Source organism: Tursiops truncatus, chromosome 11, assembly GCF_011762595.2.
Source record: "Tursiops truncatus isolate mTurTru1 chromosome 11, mTurTru1.mat.Y, whole genome shotgun sequence".
Classification (NCBI taxonomy): domain Eukaryota; kingdom Metazoa; phylum Chordata; class Mammalia; order Artiodactyla; family Delphinidae; genus Tursiops; species Tursiops truncatus.
This window is the reverse complement of record NC_047044.1, coordinates 10,026,378-10,045,358: the sequence shown is the minus strand read 5'-3', so window position 1 is coordinate 10,045,358 and position 18,981 is coordinate 10,026,378. Positions and strand designations below refer to the sequence as shown.

Genomic DNA, 18,981 nt, shown 5'->3' with positions numbered 1-18,981 from the left:
CAGACCTGCAGCCCAGGGGCTGAGGCTCCTCCGCCCGCTGCCGCCCACCCAGAGACGGGACCGCACAAACCCTGGAGTCGCACAGACCTGCGGGCACGCTCTGGCCCTGGTCACTTGCTGTGTGACGGTGCCCGAGCCCCCTGCCCTCTCTGGGTCTCATCCCCTCCTCTGGCAAGTGGGGCTCTCGCTTGCCCTCCACCGTGGGGCAGGTGGGCCTGGCGGCCGCCTCTGCACACCCTCAGGCCCTGATTTGGGGAGGCCTGAAGAGGAGAGGTGTCCCTGGCCCGCGGAGCCTGGGAACCAGAGCTTCCATCCGTCTGCGTGGGCACAGGCAGGTGACAGCCAAGGCTGAAGGTCAAGGCTGAGGGGGGCTGGCGGGTGGGGGGCACTCACACCACAGTGCACACAACACAGGCAAACCAGAATTGGACCATTTATTTCACAGTTTGGGGCAGTCCCTGGAGCCCCTCTCCAGTCATAAACCACTTTCTGTCGGGAAGAATAACTTAAGTCACAGGAGCGACCTTTGAGAGCTGAGGAGAGCTCGTGGGCGGGCGGCTGGGGTGCGCGGAGGGGCAAAGTCGAATGGGACACCCCACTCCTAGGTTTTCCCTCCCCATGGGGTGGTGATGGCCCGCTTCTCTGGCTCCACCCCCAGCGGAGAGGGCAGAGGGGAGAAGGGGTCTCTGCAGCTCCAGGGGCCCGGGAAGAACCTGGGGCCCTCTGGGAGGCCTTAGTGTTTGAGCCACCTTGGGGGTCAGGGAGCAGCCTGAGTGAGGCCTGAGGCTTCCTAAGCTGGAAGGACACAAAGAGCCAGCAGGCGGGGACAGAGCGGGAGAGAGGCCTGAGGACCAGCCTTACGCAGGAAGCCCCGTGCCCCGCTAGGCCGGGGCTGTGGACACAGAGCCGCCTGGGCCTGGCTCTGCCCCGCCTCCCAGCTGGGCCTGGGGACAGCTGCGGGCCCGGCGGCCTCACGGGGAGAGCAGCAGCTGGATGAGCTCCTGGAACTGCTCCCGGTGCTCGTAGACGTAGACCTCAGTCTGCCAGAGGGCGTTGACCAGCACCGTGTCATTGACCTCGTCCAGCATGATGTCTGTCCCCAGTTGGGGACTCAGTCTGTCCGGATCAAGGAGGAGGGGTCACCCCCAGGACACTCGGCCTGGGTAGGGGACAAGGGCTAGGACTGGGGCGGACTCGGGACACACAGCACCTCCTTGGGGAAAGGGAAAGTCCAGGCTGGGGACTGGGGCCAGCAGAGCCCTCACCTGAAGTACTGGATGCCAACCATCTCGCACCAGGCCCGGGCCCGGTCCACGGCCCGCCCGTCCGGATCTGTGCACTGGTGAGAAGCAGCCTCTGTGAGCGTCCAGCGCACGCCACACACACAGCCCCTGCCTGGGGTCCCCAGGTTCCAGGTTGGCTTAGCCCCTATCAGCAGAGTGACCTAAGGCAAATCCCCCTTCCTGGGCTGCAGTGACTGTCCCAGCCATGCAGAGGGGCACGGCCTGTGGCTTTGACGGGTGGCTCGGCAGCGTTCAGGGTCAGTGAGCGTGGAGGGGCTGAGTGGACAGGCCTCCAGCTCCCTGCCCCCTTAGCTTCTGTCCATCTGACATTCTGGGCTTCCACATGGGCTTCCACACCTCCCACTGGAGGTGGTCACCGAAGGTCCCTGCCAGCACTGAGACGCTACAGGGGAAGGGGAACGCCCCTGCCCCGAGCTGGCTGAGGAGGGTCAACAGAGCCCTGCCATCCCCATGACACCCAGGGTCCCACGGGAAGCCTCATCCCGGGGCTGAGATCCCGAGGGAAGCGGGCCTGGGGAGGGGCCCATACTCACACATTCCACCACCATCTTGCCCAGTTCCTTGGCCCCAAAAACAGTCTTGGCCAGTTCCCAGGGGCTGCTGGGACGGAAGACGTCCACACAGGTCACAGGCACCTGCGGGGACCTCCCTGTCCCCAAGGAGACGACAACGGAGAGTTTCTTCACCTTGTTGCCCTGACCCTGTTGGGACAGGACAGGTGAGAGGAGGCCTGCCCCACAGATCGGGGGCACCCAGGGGTAAGAGAGAGGCTCCCTGGGGGATTGTGAAGAGGAGTACAGGCCTCCTGCGGCAGAAGCACAGCCTGTGCTGCCTCTCTTTTGCTTCAGAACAAGTTCTCCTGCCAATCTCCTGGGCGGCCTTGGCAACCCACCTACCCAGGCTCCCCATGCACTCAGACGAGTGACGTTTGAGCACCCTTCCCCATCCCACAGTCTCTCACTGATTCCTTCTTCCTCCAGGAAGCCTGCCCTTCCACATCTGGCCCCTAGAGAGCGCTCACCTCCCTGCCACCTGCGGTTTCATCAGGGGCTTGGTGATGACCGCAGTGACAGCTACAGCCAACAAGGATGCGGCACACTCAAGGTCAGGCACTGTTCTCAATACTTCACAGATAAGAGGCCACGGAAGCCTCACGACAGGCCCCAGGCAGGTACTATCAACAGCCCGAGGCAGTGGTTGAAGTGAAGCACGGGCAGAGACAGGCCCCAGACCCAGAGGCCCCCACACCACACTGCTTCTCCTAACCTGAGTGGGCCTCACCCACCTCTGCAGGAAGCTCCTCGGGCTGAGGGCCGCTTCTCTTCCTCACGGTCACTGACTCTGCACTGCCCCATCCCCAAAGGCCTCAGCATGGGCTCCCCTCCTCTGTGAGCCCTTTCTGAGCCCTCATGTCTCTCAGCAGGGGTGATGCTCCTGGGCCCCTGCACAGTTCTCTGTCACGGCACCTAAAACACTCGGATGGATGTGTCCTTGTTTATGGACTGTCTCCCCTGAATGTGAGCTCCCCAAGCGTGTGTCTCCAGGCCGGGCAGCGTGGCTAGGCCTGTAAACTGGCACATACTGGTATGCATGCTGTCCTCCCCACAAACAGCAGATGCTGTTAATTGATCGTAACACCCTTCACCACCTAGTCCGGAATGGGCCTCAGAATCCCTCTTAGCACAGTGCTTTGGGCAGACACCACCAATCAGGCAGGTTCGAGTGTGACATAAAATTGCTGTTAAGTGCACAAATGAATGAATGCATGAAGAAAAGCCATTTGCTCTCCCAGGAGTCAGCCCAGAGTACAGTCAAGGTTTGCAGAAACAGGAGAGGCCGCTGTGGGCAGTCAGTTCCAGCCCCTCCAACCCGAGGTGGCTCTCACCTTGCGGATCAAGTCCTGGTTGTACTCATGGATCTCCGTCATGGCGTCCAGCGTGGGGTTGTTGGCCAGCAGCCCGCCATCCAGGAAGCGCCCGTTGGGCCGGAAGTAGGTGGGGGCTGCCCCACTGCTCCGGGCTGCCCGCCACACCAGCTGCTCTGCGGGTGGGGGAGGAGGGGGCCCAGTGGCACAAGAGATGTGCGTTTCGGATCTAAGGGGGGGTGTGTGTGTGTGTGTGTGTGTGTGTGTGTGTGTGTGTGTGCGTGCACATGGCACTGTGGGAAGAGGGTGAGGCTGGGGACTCCTCAGAAGCAGGACCGACAGGCCATGCTGTCTGGCCCCGCCATCCTGGTGGAAGGCAGGGTGCAGCCTGCCCGAGGCCTGATGGCTCCCTGGCTCTGCCGACCCTCAGCTGATACCCTTGGGAGGGAAGACCAGGGCAATGGGTGGGATGGTGGTGGGCTGGGGGTGCCTGGCAGCAAGCTTGCGACTCCCACCCACCAACCTGCAGCCTCTCGGGCCAATCACTTCCCACAGATGCACCAAACATGGTTTTAACCTGAGGGTTGAGGTGGAGGCTTTAGGTTAACGTTCTGGCCAACACGAGGCTCCCGTACACACTCCGGAGCCTCATAATTCCGGAAGAGGTGGAGCTCAGCCGGCTGCCGGTCGGACAGTGTCCCTGTCAGCATCACCCTGGAGAGAAACAAGGAGCAGGACACTGAAGCCACTGACCCATCCGCCCTGGACAATCCACCTTTGGCAATTTTTGTCCAAACCACCGACGCACTAATTCTTAAACTCAGCATTCCTACTTCTGGGAACCCATCCTAAGACACTCCCACATGTGCGGGGAGATAGGCACACACTAGGCTATTAATGGCATTAAATCAAACGACTGGAAACAACTAAACGTCCACCAGTGGGACGGTTCATGCTCCGTGGCTCCTCTGCGCAGCGGGGTCTGTGCCGCTGGAGAACGGCTGAGGTATTGCTTCACGTACTGCTGGATGGTGAGCGCCAAGGTTTATATTTAAGTGGAAAAAGCAAGGTTCAGGACAGTGTGTATAATATGCCACCATTTATTTAAAAGGAAACCCCCAAAGACCCTATGTACCTATTTGCTTGGTCAGAGGGTAACTCTGGAAGGACCCATGTGCAGAACCTGGCAACAGTGAGCTGCCTCTGGGACAGGGGACTGCTTGGGGGCTGCAGCTCCAGGACAGGAGTCGGGGGAGACTTTTCAGCATGTCATCTCTGATACCTAATCAGTGTTCTACCATGTGAGTCTACAACCTATTAAAGAAGACTCCTGACTGTCTCAAGAGACTCAGACATCCTTAAATACCGAGGGGAGTGTAGACTGACACAGCCCCCTTGGAAACTAATATGTATTCAGACCTTTACAAATGTCCTGGCTCTTTTTTTTTAAATTTATTTTCTTTCTTTATTTTTGGCTGTGTTGGGTCTTTGTTGCTGCATGAGGGCTTTCTCTATTTGCGGCGAGTGGGGGCTACTCTTCGTTGAGGTGCGCAGGCTTCTCATTGCGGTGGCTTCCCTTGTTCCGGAGCATGGGCTCTAGGCACGCGCGGGCTTCAGTAGTTGTGGCACGCGGGTTCAGTAGTTGTGGCTTGTGGGCTCTAGAGCACAGGCTCAGTAGTTGTGGCGCACAGTCCCAGCCGCTCTGCGGCATGTGCGATCTTCCTGGACCAGGGCTCGAACCCGTGTCCCCTGCACTGGCAGGCAGATTCTTAACCACTACGCTACCAGGGAAGACCTGTCCTGGCTCTTTGATCTGGGAATTCCGTTTTGGAAAGTCCAGCCTAAGGGAATAACCTTGGTTACAATGAAAGCTTTTTGTTTAAGGCTATTCATGCAGTGTAATTTATTACAGTGAAAAGTGAATGCTCTACATGGAAATAATAGGAGGGAGTGCCTAAACAATGGAATGTTTTGCAGCCATTTCAAATTACACTAGCAAGGAGCTGAGACTAACACAGAAAGGTGTTTGTTACAATGAAAAATATAAAGAAAAGGGAACAAAAACTACGCATGGGAAAAAAAGATTGGTTTTCCACCTCTAAGAATCTTGTGGAAAGGTTATTTGAACATACCTCTCAATGAACAAAAAACTAAATGCTGGAAAAAAAATTTTTTTTGATCTTCAAAGCACAGAAGGGGCTTCCCTGGTGGCACAGTGGTTGAGAGTCTGCCTGCCGATGCAGGGGACACGGGTTCGTGCCCCGGTCCGGGAAGATCCCACAGGCCGCGGAGCGGCTGGGCCCGTGAGCCATGGCCGCTGAGCCTGCGCGTCCGGAGCCTGTGCTCCGCAACGGGAGAGGCCACAGCAGTGAGAGGCCCGTGTACCGCAAAAAAAATTTTTTAAAAAGCACAGAAGATTGGGTGATTGGGATTGACATGTATACACTGATGTGTATAAAATTGATGACTAATAAGAACGTGCTGTATAAAAAAATAAATTAAATAAAATTCAAAAAAAAAAGCACAGAAGATCTGATAAGATAGAAAGGAAAGATGAAGGTAAACTCTAAGGATAAGCAAGAACTCACAGAGGTAAATGGAGCACAGACTCATCTCTGACCTGAAGGCAGACACCAAACTATCAATTTGAACTTCCATGCTGATGGCCTCATGGGGCCAGAGGGACAGAAGTCAAAGCCCAGGGTTCACTGAAGGTTAGGGATCTAATGGGAGACCCTCCCCACATTAGATTGTAATCCCAAAGGGCTACCCTCTTGGATAAGGGTTAAACCAGAAATAAACCTGCCCCTTTCCCACGCCTGGAGGCTGTGAGTAAAGTTGGCTGGCATTAAACAAAGAAAGGAGAAAAAAAAAATCCCTGAAAATGTATAACCACAAACTAACCCTCCTGCAGATCTGTAGTCTAAATTCTCATCACCTGGGGGGAAGTTCCAAAACCTTCATGCCAAGAATTTAGTTACACTGACCCTAGATGCTACTGTACATGGGTACCTGGAGGATACAACATAAGACACTCTGGAGAAGATACCCTCACTCTAGGCTTCACAGAATCTGCACATATTTCTCAACACTAAGGAGTACTACACAGTTCCAAAACAGGTGGGGGGGGACGTCAAGAAATAAAACACCATGAATAAAAATAAGCATAAACAACACAAACAGCAAAACATACCTACATAGACAGCAGTTATTTGAATCCTCAAACAAAGACTGTAAAACAGCTATGCTTGGGACTTCCCTGGTGGCACAGTGGTTAAGAATTCGCCTGCCAATGCAGGGGACATGGGTTTGAGCCCTGGTCCAGGAAGATCCCACATGCTGTGGAGCAATTAAGCCCATGCACCACAACTACTGAGCCTGCGCTCTAGAGCCTGCGAACCACAGCTACTGAGCCCGCGTGCCACAGCTACTGAAGCCTGTGTGCCTAGAGCCCATGCTCCACAACAAGAGAAGCCACCGCAATGAGAAGCCCATGCACTGCAATGAAGAGTAGCCCCCGCTTGCAGCAACTAGAGAACGCCCACGTGCAGCAATGAAGACCCAATGCAGCCAAAAATAAATAAATAAAATAAAAATTATATATAAAAAAAACCCAGCTATGCTTACAATGTTGAAAGACATCAAACACAAGCTTGATAATATTTTCAGGGAATAGAAAACTATAAGTAATGACCTAGAAGATCTGAAGAAAAAAACAAAGAGTACTTCTAGAAATTTAAATAAATAAAAACTCAGTGAATAGGTTAAATGGAAAATCAGATAAAGTTAAAGAGAGAATTAGTGAATTGGAAAATAGGTAAGAAGAAATTATCCAGAATGCAACGCAGAGAGATAAAATGAAAAATATACAGGAGGAGTTATAAGACATGAAAGACAGAAAAGCTCTAACATTTTCAACTGGAGCTCCAGAAGGAGAGGCAAGAGAAAATCAGGCAGAGGCCAGGTTGAACCGATAATGACTCAGGCTTCCAGAACTGAAGAAAGACATGAATCCAAAGATTTAAGAAGGCCAACAAATCCCATGCAGGATAAATTAGAAGGAATTCATAACTAGATATATCTTAGTGCAGCTGCAGAGCACCAAAAACAAATAAACCAACACATAAATAAAAGCAGCCAGAGGAAAAAAGACTACTTACTTTCAAAGGAGTAAGAGTTAAATTGAAATTGACTGCAAGTGTAACAATGGATGCTAAAAGGCATAGAATGATATCTTTCTTGTTCTACAAGAAAATCACCAGCCTAGAATTCTATACTCAACAAGAATAAGAGAGAAATAAAAGAATGTTCAACTGATAAGGGTGAAATACAACTAGTTTCAAATGATGAGAGTGAAATAAACTTATTTTCAAACAACTCTGCTAGTGGAGAATTCACTACCAGCAGACCATCTCTATGGGAAAGGCAAAAGAAGGTACTTTAGGCAGGAGGAAGGTGGTCACAGGAAAGACTGTAAAGCAAAGAAGTGATACACGTGTATACATACACACACACATGCGCATACTCATACACACACACACATGCATGAGCTGGAGCCAGCTCACACTGGCTTGTGAGAACCTATTGCTAAATCTCACGAGCTGGTTGTTAAACTGTTGGTAGCTTGAAATCAGCCATGGTGGGGGTATTTACACCATGGGAATTGGCAAACACTAAAAACCAGGGTTTTATCCCCCTAGAGATCTGGTTTCCCAGCTCACCACTAGATAAATATAAATAAACATCAACTTCAAAAAACAATATCTTGTGAGGTTTTAAAAAAACAAGATAGATTTAAAATTCAGAAAAGTAATTATTGGGTTGGCCAAAAAGTTCGTTTGGGTTTTCCCATAAGATGGCGTGGACCTAGAGACTGTCATACAAGTGAAGTAACTCAGAAAGAGGAAAACAAATAACGTATATTAACGCATATATGTGGAATCTAGAAAAATGGTACAGATGAACCGGTTTGCAAAGCAGAATATAGATACAGATGTAGAGAACAAATGTATGTACACCAAGGGGGGAAAGCGGGGGGTGGGTGGTGCTGGTGGGATGCACTGGGAGATTGGGATTGACAATCACTGATATGTATAAAATGGATAACTACTAAGATATGTAATGTATAAAATGGATAACTAATAAGAACCTGCAGTATAAAAAATAAATAAAATAAAATTCAAAAAATAAAAAGAATGATTTGTGCCGTCCAAATTCTTCTGCAATTTTCTTTAAAAAAAAAAAATCCTTGATTATCTGAGGGGGGATAATGGTATCAGTTAAATTTAGACTTCTATAATACGCACTAAAAAAAAAGACAACAGAAATGAGTGCATAAATTTCAAACTATTGGGTTGGGGGTGGAATGTAATGACTAAAACTATTCAGTAAATCCCAAAGAAGGCAAGAAACACGGAACAAAATAGGATCGCATATGTCGTCCCCCAAATATGAGTAATTATGTAAGTATAAATGGACCAGCCACATAAACTATTAGATTAACTATAGGAAGGCTCTGATAGCCAAACCAATCAGCTAAAACAGACTTAACTAATTAAATAACTTAAATATATTACTATGCAATAAAAATCTATAAATACACTAAATGCACGGATCAGATAAAGAACAAGTCCAGCTATAGGCTATTTACAAGAGAGACGCGTAAAACACAGGGATCAAGAAGGCTGAATTAAAGCACGAGCACAGACACACCACATGCAGATATAACCAGTGAAGGCTAGGATAACTATATTAATATCAGACAAAGTCAAGGCAAAAAGTATTCTGAGAGGGCTTCCCTGGTGGCGCAGTGGTTGAGAGTCCGCCTGCCGATGCAGGGGACGTGGGTTCGTGCCCCGGTCCGGGAAACTGTGCTCCGCAACGGGAGAGGTCACAGCAGTGAGAGGCCCGTGTACCGGAAAAAAAAAAAAAAAAGAACATCTGCTCATCAACAAAACACCGTAAGGAGAGTGAAGACAAGCCTAGAGTGGGAGAAGAAATCCATCAAAGGACTCGTTTTCAAAATATAAAAAAGAGAATTAAGAAGCCTCATAACCCCCAACACACAACCCAATTGTGCCCAAAATGGGTAAAACACTTGAATAGGAACTTTATAAAAGAGGAAATGCAGATGGTCTCTAAACATATGAAAAGGTGTTCAACCTCACTAGTAATCAGGAAGATGAAAATTCCAATCAACAGAGACAGTATCTTTCACCCCAGATTTATAAAGACAAAAACGTTATAAAGCTAAATTGGTTTGACAATAACCAATGTTAGCAAGAATGCAGAGTGCCAGGAACTCTCAAACATGGCTAATGGGAGTGGAAATAGAAACCACCACTTTGGAAAACAGCTGGGCAGAATCTAAGCGTTGAGGCCAAGCAGACTTGGCAGCTCTGCTCCTAGGCATGTGCCCCACGGGGTCTTCTGATAAGTCCCAAGATGTCCACTGCAGACTCAAGAGGCCCAAACGGAACGACCCAAGTGCCCGTTGAAGGTATCTGGAGAAATAAACCGTGGGGGCACAGTCATATGAGCCGTGAGAATGAACGAAGTACAGCTTCACCCCACAGTAGGGACCATGCTGACTAATGCGGCATTGACAGAAGGAAGGATAACACACAAAAGGATTCCGTCCAAGCCCAGAGACAGGCAGGACCGGAACCGTGCTCAGGGCTGCATTCAGGTGCCGAAACTAGACAGAAAGTCCAGGAAATCCAGGTCGCAGGAGAACGGTTACCTCCGTGGGAGGTGGAGGGAAGCAGGAGCTATGACGGGGGCCGGCACACACTCAAGGGGCTTTTGGACTTGGCTGGTGGTCATATCTGGGTGTCTGCTTTAGAATTATTCATGGAACTGTTTAATGTCCTTTTCTAAATGTATGTTCTATTTCACCACAGAAAAGAAAAAAACTGTCTAGGATAAAATATACAAAAAATGTTTTTCAAAACATTAACTTTTGGTTAATAAATCATGGATATTTTCCTCTTCTTTTTACTTTCCAAAACTTCCAAATTTTCTTAAAAGACTATGTGTTATTATTAAATGGAAAAAAAAAAAAGCTTTACTATGAAAAGAAATCCTCCCAACTCTCCAGGGCTCGCTTACACCTCACTTCCTCCAGGAAGCCCTCCCTGACCACCTTGTTCTCAGTCCTTTCTCCCCCTTGCTTCCACGGATAGTCAGCTGCTGAACACTTTTCAGGGGTCTGCTCTGGGGCAGGCACTGTGCTAGATGCCGGGGCAACAGAAAAACAAGGCAGTCACGTTCCTGCTTCACGCAGCTCACAGTCTGGCAGGCGAGCCAGGAGTTAGGCAGACAATAATGTAATTCCAGGATGGGAAATAAATACTACAAAGAAGTGGTGGTGCTGAAGGTTCTTCTGGGACCTCTTAATAAGCACATGCTGTCTTGCGTGGTTGCCATTTTTTTAGGTCACTTATCTCCTAACCAGATCGTAAGCCTTCCCACCTGATGGTTGCATCACCCCATCACACACACACACAGGCAGTGCCGGGGCAGAGCTGTGCTCAGCAAGTGTGTGTGTGAGGGACGAGAACCAACCCCCTTTGACCCAGGGATGTGCTGTCTGGGTGGAAAAACATCAGACATGGGTCGAGGGTGTTCTGCACCTGTGTTCCTCAGCCACCCCCCCCGCCCCCCATCCAGCTTTAATCAGACCAGGGCAGGGAGTCCTCTGCTCCAAGGAAGAGCCGACGGGGTGCATGGCTGGGGCCAAAGTCGCTGTGCTCCCGAAAAGGAGGGGGAGGAGGCTTACTTGGGTTTCTTGACATCCGTCATCTTGGTGTGCTCTCCAAACTCCCGCTTCAGGAACTCCTCCAGGGGCCCTGACTCGTAGGGCCGAGAGCCCTGGAACACCTCATCCTTCATGCGAAAGTACACACCACGCATGTAGGCCATGGACTTGCCTAGGAACAAGGGGGTCGGAGGTGGGGAGAGATGCGAGGGCTGCCCTGACAGGGGGCCTGAGCACAGGAACCAGCGGGGTGCAGGGGGCAGATTTACCAAAGCACCAACCAAGCTGGGGCTCCTGGGACCATCCTCGCAACTTCCCCCACAGGCAGAAACCCCCTTCAGCAGCTCCAAGGCTCGGCACTTAACCTTGTACTGGTAATTTGCATGTTTTCTTTAAAGAAGGGGTCCTGAACGTGTAAAAGCTTATAAATCTAGATCCACCCCATTTGCCGTGGAGTAGAAAGACCAGCCCTGTCCCGCGAGAACAGACAGCTTCCAAGGGGCAGGGTGCACCTCACAGTATGGAGAAGCTGCCCAGCACGCCTCAGCGGCCCAGGGGTGCAAGTGGGGGGCTGCGGAGGGGAGGGCTTCTCAGATCCCTTCCATAGCCCCCGGGCGCCTGAAGACCCTGCATGGGGGATAAATGTCCCCTGAAGAAGGAAGTGACCCTTTCTGGAGGAGAAACTAGAACCTCCGCCCACTCTGCTCCACGCCCAGATCTCATGCCCAGCCGGGTGGAAGCCAGCCCTGAGCTGGCCCTTCTCTCAGGGAAGACCAGAGAGGGGACACGGGGCCCCAGAGGCCAGGGGACAGAAGTCCCAGCAGCTTTGCCGACATAATCCTCCTCCTCCCAGGGCCCCACGGGCCGCTGCTCTAGGTCACCTCCTGGGCTGGCTGTGCCCCACGTCCCTCCCATGCACACCCTGGGTGCCGGGCCATGGCCTCCTCACACTGGGAACACCCGGATGCCTACGCCTCCCCCATGGGACCCGGGGCTCCTTGAGGTGGGGCGTGCACCTGACTCAGCCCTGCACGCCTAGCACCCAGCACAGGCCTGGCCCGAAGGCCTTGATGTCCTGGAGGGGGAGGGTCCTCTCCTGGTGCCTTCAGATCTGCAGGACGAGTTGGAGGGCATGGAACCCAACCCAGGCAGGGATCCCCAGTCAGGGATGCTGAGACAATTCCCGCCGGGCGGTAGCTCGGTCGGAGGGGGCCCCCCACACGCAGCATCACGCAGCCCAGACAGCTCCATAAAGGAGACACTGCTCGAGCCGAGACAAGGCCTACCCGGAAGTCTGTCCAGTAAGCAAAATGCCCCGTCACCTCTGGGAAGTTGTAGTGACAGCGAACTGCGTGGGTTTTCTGTGTCGCTGGGGAGTGCTGGGATGGGCGTCCTTGGGACTCCTAGCCCCAGCAAGCCCTCCAGTGGGCCGTGTGACTTTGGGTCACCTCTCCCCCCAGGGCCTCCATTACCCTGTGTGGGTAAAATGAAGTGTGCAGACTAGGGCCCTGGCATTTGTGACCCCTCCAAGTCACATTCCTCATTCCTGAGGCCACCAACTCCACCCACCCTCAGAATGCTTTTCCTCATTTCCAGCAGTTCTGAGGCCCTTCTGTGTCTGCCTTGCAGGGGCATGGCAACCGGTATAAAAATGCTCCCAACGCTGAGAGTGAAACCAGTTCTGTCCTCTGTGGCTGGGTGGGCATCACCCTAGCCCACCCCCCAGCCCTTCCTCCTTCCAGCCTCGGACCCCAACACCCCAGCCACCCCCCGAAGGGCCTATGGGCCCTCCCCTCCCCCATGACGTTCTCCGCAAAGCTCGGAGAACAAACTCAGCCCCATTTGAGGGCAGGTCTCGGCCCCAACCCGTCCTGCCTCAGCAGCCCAGGGGTTGCCCTCACCGTGCAGGATGGCCAGGGCCAGGATGCCCCCCGTGCTGGTCCCCGCCACCCAGTCGAAGAGGTCCTTGGTGGCGATGCCTGAGGCCTTCTCAATGGCAATGAGGAGCTGGATGATGACGAGGCCTTTCACGCCCCCTCCGTCCAGGCAGAGCAGGTGGTCGCGGCTGTGGTGGGGACAGCAGTGGGAGAGAAGAGGGTCCCATTACAGCCGGCACTTTGCATGCCGTGTCCCTGAGCACCTGCCCCGCGGTAGCCGCTTGAGCGCGTGGAGACCAAGCCCTGCAGAGCCCTGCAGAGCTCGTGCTACCGGGGCTTTGGGGAGGCGGTAGCGAAGTCAGTACAGGAATAAACACAGGACTCCTGGAGGCGAAAGGTGCAATAGAGAGACAGACACAGGAAGGTGAGGGCAGCAGGGGGCAGGGAAGACTACCCTGCCATGTGCCACCTCGGCAGACGCCTGGGTCTGTCTCCCACACTTTGAACAGGGGCTCCCCAAGGCCACTTGGTTTTGGTCAGATCCAGATCCCCAGTCCCGGACCTGACCCGAAGCAGGTGCCTGATAAAAGTCTGTTTGAATTAAACAAGGCTGGGGGAAGGGCTGCTCTCCCGCGGCCACAAGGAACAGGCGTCCAAGAAGGTCAGGCCCCTCCAGTCAGGTGGGAGCAGCACGGGGGAAGGACCGTCTGTGCGTCAGGAGCCATAAGGAGCTTCCACCAGCATGAACTCACTTAAATGCTCCAAACCCCTTCCAGGTGCATACTCCCTGTCACCCTGTGCATATCTGTGAGGACACGAAGCTCGGAGTCACACAGGTGGATCTGGACCGGGGTCTGTGGACTCCCGGGTCACACACTCTCCAACACATCCTGACCCGTCTCCCTACGGCCCGCCACGCCCAGCCCCTGCCCCGGGGAAGAAGGCCTCTATCGTCTGTGCTCAGACCTGGAACCTTCCTTCCGGTCTCCTCCTCTTCTTTCTATCCCAGCTTAAATGTCACCACTGAGAGAAGCCTGCCCGATGCCATCGGGACGCTCCCGCTCAGCCCGCCCCTGCCCCACCCACTTCTGTGGTGCAGAGCCCTTCTCGCTTCCATCCGCAATTGCTTTTGGTCACTTGTTTGCTGCCTTTCTTCCCCCCATGAGGGCAAGGCCCGGCTCTGCGGGTGGGAGGCGTCCCACGGACGCACAGCTGGTAGATGAAGGAGCCTGCGCTGCCCGCCTGCGGGGTCCCTCGTCTTTTCCTGGACAAGCTGCCCAGCCCTGCAGCAAGCCCAGAGCGTGTCAGAGGAGGCGGTGCTGTCGCCGGAGGCCTGCAGGGCCCCTGGCCAGGGAGGCTGGAGCAAAGAGGCAAGAGACCTTTCTGAAGATGTGGGGCTGGCAATGGAGGGAGCAGGGCTGAGCTGTGTGGCTCAGAGACCTGCGTGGGGAGGTCCTCACACACCTGCATGGGGAGGTCCTCACAGGGGTATCCTGACTCTTGTCTCAGCCCCACCTCTAGGGAGGGCGCTCAGGCTGTGCAGACTCCCCAGCCCTGCTGGAGAATCTGCCGCCTCCTTCCTCTTACTGGTGGGGACCTGTCAGTCCTCCCTCTGGTACCCTGCTCGGCCCCTGCGCAGGGGTGTGTGTGGGAGGGGGGGCGCAGTGGGAGGGAAGGGGGAGACGGGCAATAGGGCAGGTGCACCCTTAGGGCACATGGCACAGGGTGGCCGAGGAAACGAGTGGGCTACAGCAAGGGGAGGCCGAGCCTTCTGACGAGGAGAGGCCCAGCCACCGATGTGGCTGCCTGGTCCTGGGAGCTGCTTCTGGGAGAAGAGAGCTTCCCTGCAGGGGAGGGCACGAGGGGTGCAGCCAGGAGAGAGCCTGCAGGAGCAGAAAGGGCATGGACTCGGAAGCCCTGGGCTGAGTCTGCTCTGACCTTAAACAAGTCACTTAACCTCAAGTTCTGCATTTGCAAAACAAGGTTACTAATGCCTCCCTAGGAAGGCTGTTAGGCACACAGGATAGTAAAAAACAGAGAACTGATAAACCACCTCCAGCATTACAGGGAAGGGTGGAGAGAGCACAGCTGACAGGAAACACGTTTGTCCTGGTAACTCGCCGAGCTGGTGGGCACTGATTCGGACAACCACTGTCACCAGGGACTGTCCTCAGGGACAGGGCTTGGGTTTCTTCCCTTCGTGCCCATCACCCCAGCCTGCCTCCTAGAATGGGCCTGGGTACACGGCAGATGCTTGGGGAACCAACCCACCCACTAGCTCTTGGAGGGAGGCAGCGTCAGCATCAGGGCAGCTGGGGGCTCCCTCCAGAGGAGAGCGGGGCCATCTCCCCCGACAGTCCATGACAGGGTCGGAGAGAGAAGGGACAGGGCCGCAGCCAGCTCCACTGTGTGGCCCGGAGCCGGCACAGTGACTGACGGAGAAGCAGGCCCAGCCTCCCTAAAGACTCAGTCTCTTTGCTGTGAACTACAGAGAGTGCGAGCTACCCTGCAGAGCCAGAGACAGACTAGAAAAAGTCCCACACCTGCTGCATGGCACCCGGCAGAGGCCCTGCCCATGAGCCTGCCCCCGACACTTACGTCCGCTTCTCGTCCCTCATGGAGCTCAGGATGAAGGCCGGCTTCCGGGCCCGGGAGATGTGCATGAGGTCCTGCAGTTCTGTGAGGCACAGGGCAGGGGGGGCTGGGGCCAGGCACGTGCCGCTCCCCGTCCCCCCATGGGTCCTGAGGGCAAATCTGGAGCTGTGCCCTTACCCCACTGTCCCTAGCAGGAGCATCCGCCTCCCACCCCCTGGAAGGGCTCTTCATCCCAGGATACAGCAGGGCCAGAGGCCACAGGCCCCTCAGGGAGCGATGGGCTGGAATGCAGAGGGGAGCCCGCTGCTCTGGGAATGGCGCCCCACCCTGCCCGGCCAGCTCCCGATTTCCTGTGTCTTCCTCGCAAAGCCCCGCAGCGCCCCCCACGTGCCCTGCGTGTGCAGTTCACAAAGCACTTCTTCCTGCCCAGGAGCCGCCGCCGCTGACGGCCACCGTCACAGAATCACGGCCCCCAATTTACAGATGAGACTCAAAGAGGCCACACAGCTCGTCCAAGGTCATTTAGCCAAAAGGGCAGAGTTAGGACACTCCTCGGGGTTTAACTCCATGAAGGAATGGAGGTATCCCGACCATCTTCCAGATGCCTCTTGCCCTGATCCCAGGTCTGGAAACTTCCTCAGCGGCCTCAGGTCGGATGCACCCACCCGTAGCATCCACGTTTGCCCCTGTGCCCAAGGCCCATCCCACGCCCACCAAATGGATTAGCTGCCCTCCTGACAAGCAGCCCGGCCCCAGGTCGCCTGGCCCAGCAGTGTCACGTCATCCCGATTCTGACGGGCCCTTCCCACAGCTGTGCACGGAGTCTAGAAGCAGCAAAGCAGGACGGCAGGCTGGCAGGCAGTGTGTCTCCCCCTCACCAGGGCAAGTGGCCAGAGGGGACAAGGTAAGTGGGAGACTGGCCAGGAGAGGCGTGGACAGAGCACCAGGGAGAGGGACGTGCAGCTGAGAGAAAGGAGCAGCGGGGACTAGAGCCGCAGCTAACCTGGGGCACAGCGGGCTCTGCGGCCCCTCTAGGCCCAGGGCATTACCCATCTGACGCCGCGCCCCAGGCCCACCATCCAGCCTGGCTTAGGTGGCTGATTGCCTGTAAAATCGAGAGATAACGATGGGGGGCAGGTCCTGGGTGGGGAGGGGCAGGGGGAGGAGAGAGGCGGAGCCAGAAGGACTAACTGTGGCTGCCAGCTCTGCCCGTCCTGAGCTCCAGGGCTGGCCGGGGTATCCTGGCTGAAGATGCTGGCGTCTGATTCGCCAAGAGTTAAAAAAAAAAAAAGCGCCAGCGTGCCAAGGATCGGTCTCTGACTGCCCTGTTCGGGGAAGCCCACTCCCAAACAATCCGGGGCCCTGGGTGGGCCAGCCCACAGAAGCCCAGAGGAGGTCTCCGCCTCCTCAGGGGCTGTCTCCACGGACACCAAGGATGCACGGGGCAGATCCTGGTTGCCTGGCCAGTAGGTCACCAAAGGGGCCGGAAGAGGAGCACACAGAGATCTGACAGAGATTCAGCAGCGTGGCCGAAATGCTCCCGGTCACAGCCAGAGGGCCGAGGGCTCTGAGCCACCACCAGCACCCCTCACTGCCCACCCGAGCTCCCAGGGCACAGAGAGGCCAAGAAAGTACCCACCTCATGGGCGTCCAGGGCACCCTCTGGGGGAAATGGACCGCGGGCCATTAGCCAGGGACCCCAGCAGCCTCTGGGCGCTATGGGCTGCTGGCTGCACCCGAGGCTGACAAGTGCTGCCCACCCTCCTTTGCTTCCTTCAACAACTTCTCCCATGCGGCCCCGTTTCCTTCCCACAGGGACTGCTCTGACCCAAGGGCCTGGGAGCCAGGTAGAGAGGAGGGGAGCTGCCTACCTAGGTTGTTGAAGCTGATCGGTGGGGGCGGAGATCTTTCCAGGGAGAAGGAGCGCGCTGCTGGGGAGCACTGCTCCGCCGGGACCCCCTGGACGAGTGGGGAGCGGTAGTCGGCCCCCACGGTTCTCAGCAGAGTTAGGAGCGCCTTCCTGGTGACGACTTGTCATGTTTGGGGAGGGGGAGATCGCACAGGATCAGAAACTGTCGATGTGCAAGTGAGAGGTCCCTCCCTTCCACACACGGTCCCCTCTCCCAGGCCACCTGGGTATGTGGGGGGTCGGGGGTGCCCCAGGGTGTGCTGGCTCTAGTCTGTTATATCCAAAGCAGCTGCTGGGGGCTGGTGCGGGTCCTGGGAGTCGGACTCGGAACATGGAAGGAGGAGGTCGGTGTTGCCTGGCCCGAGTATTTGAGGAACCCCCGCTTTCCCTTCTACACCAGTCAAGAAAGCAGGACTCCCACCTCCACGTTCAGCAATTCTTGAGGCTTTCAGAGCTCAACAGGGATGAACCAGCCAGTGGGCATTTACTCCCGTCTAATGGATGGGATAACTGAAAACGCACATGCATGCACATGCGCACACGCTTGCTTGCAAACGCTATCAGGTACACACCCACAGCAACCTCCACAGTTCCCCGGAACCTTCCAGAGGGCGCCAGCCTTCTGGTGAGGAGGATCTGCTCTTTCCAGCCCTGAAGCCAAGGCTCACTGAGCCAGCGTGCAGCACATGCACGGTGCCCGTGTGCACGAGGGGTGCACGCGGGTCATGCAGCACACGCATCGGCTAGTGGCTGTTCTTGCAAGTGGTTCCGTCAGTGAGTTCCCCGAGAGTGGGGAAGAGGGCTGCTGCCGCTGCCTACCCTGCCCCCCACCCCCCAGAGGCCTGGCACCCTGAGGCAGGATGGTGGCCGCACAGAAGAGGACACTGCTTTGGCAACCCCCTGGGCCCCCATCTAGTGGTCAGGGGCCCTGTTCTTGGGAAAAGGAAACTTCCCCTCTGGGCCTCCCACTGCTCCTAGCCACTCTGTGCAGGGAGCAACTGGGGGCGGGTATGGACGGGACGTGGGCAACTGATGGCTGGGACTTCCCTGCTCCCCAGCCCCTGCACCCCGCACCCACCCCTGCCCAACTCTGGTCCCAGAGTGTAGAGTACATACGTTTGCTATTCTTGGAGGCTATGAACGCAGGAGTTTCTCCAAAGTCATTCGGGATGTCCACTTCTGCCCCAAACACAATGAGGGCCTTGACCATCTCCATGTTGTCTTTCTGTAGGTGATGGAGTGAGGGGGAAATACGCAACAGCTCAGGGAAATGAAGACAGAAAGGACCCCAGCCTCTTCCCCTCCAATCCGTCAACTTGGTGGACCTCTCACCAGCATGGGGAGAGACACTGGAACCCCTCTGACCCCCACCCGCAGTCAATCCCATATTGCCACTGCCCTGACAAACAGGCTTACAAGTATCCCCAGGTGAGAATTTAATAACCCAGGTAGAAAATGGAAGTGATTCACCCAGCCCCCAGCCCCACCAGCTCCTTCTCTAAAGAAGCAAAACATCTATGACCCCCGACCCAGGAGCCGTGGGGCCACTGAAGAGTCAGCTGCTGGTCGCTCGCAAGACCAGCAGGAGAGGGTAAGTGAGGAAAGGCCCCCATCAAGTCCGGGGCCCCGGTTCCGAGGGGGAAACCGAGCACACATCCTCCCTGACGGCAACC

General features: G+C 55.2%; 1 protein-coding gene across 4 annotated transcripts in view; it reads right to left on the bottom strand.

Annotated features, from left to right (window-relative positions):
- Window positions 1–420: 420 nt before the first annotated feature.
- Window positions 421–18,981, bottom strand: part of PLA2G6 (phospholipase A2 group VI) — a 50,374-nt gene continuing 31,813 nt past the window's right edge. For 3 of the 4 annotated variants that reach the window (XM_033866060.2, XM_073788183.1, XM_073788184.1), the window contains exons 10-19: window positions 18,425–18,533; window positions 17,271–17,429; window positions 15,403–15,481; window positions 12,829–12,992; window positions 10,949–11,099; window positions 3,746–3,882; window positions 3,190–3,344; window positions 1,838–2,005; window positions 1,266–1,339; window positions 421–1,116 (exon numbers count right to left, since the gene is read on the bottom strand). In XM_033866060.2, coding sequence (XP_033721951.1) covers window positions 972–1,116; window positions 1,266–1,339; window positions 1,838–2,005; window positions 3,190–3,344; window positions 3,746–3,882; window positions 10,949–11,099; window positions 12,829–12,992; window positions 15,403–15,481; window positions 17,271–17,429; window positions 18,425–18,533 — 1,341 coding nt within the window. In that variant the 3' untranslated portion in view covers window positions 421–971. The remainder of the gene's footprint in view (window positions 1,117–1,265; window positions 1,340–1,837; window positions 2,006–3,189; window positions 3,345–3,745; window positions 3,883–10,948; window positions 11,100–12,828; window positions 12,993–15,402; window positions 15,482–17,270; window positions 17,430–18,424; window positions 18,534–18,981) is intronic. The other variant, XM_073788185.1, reaches the window with a different exon arrangement.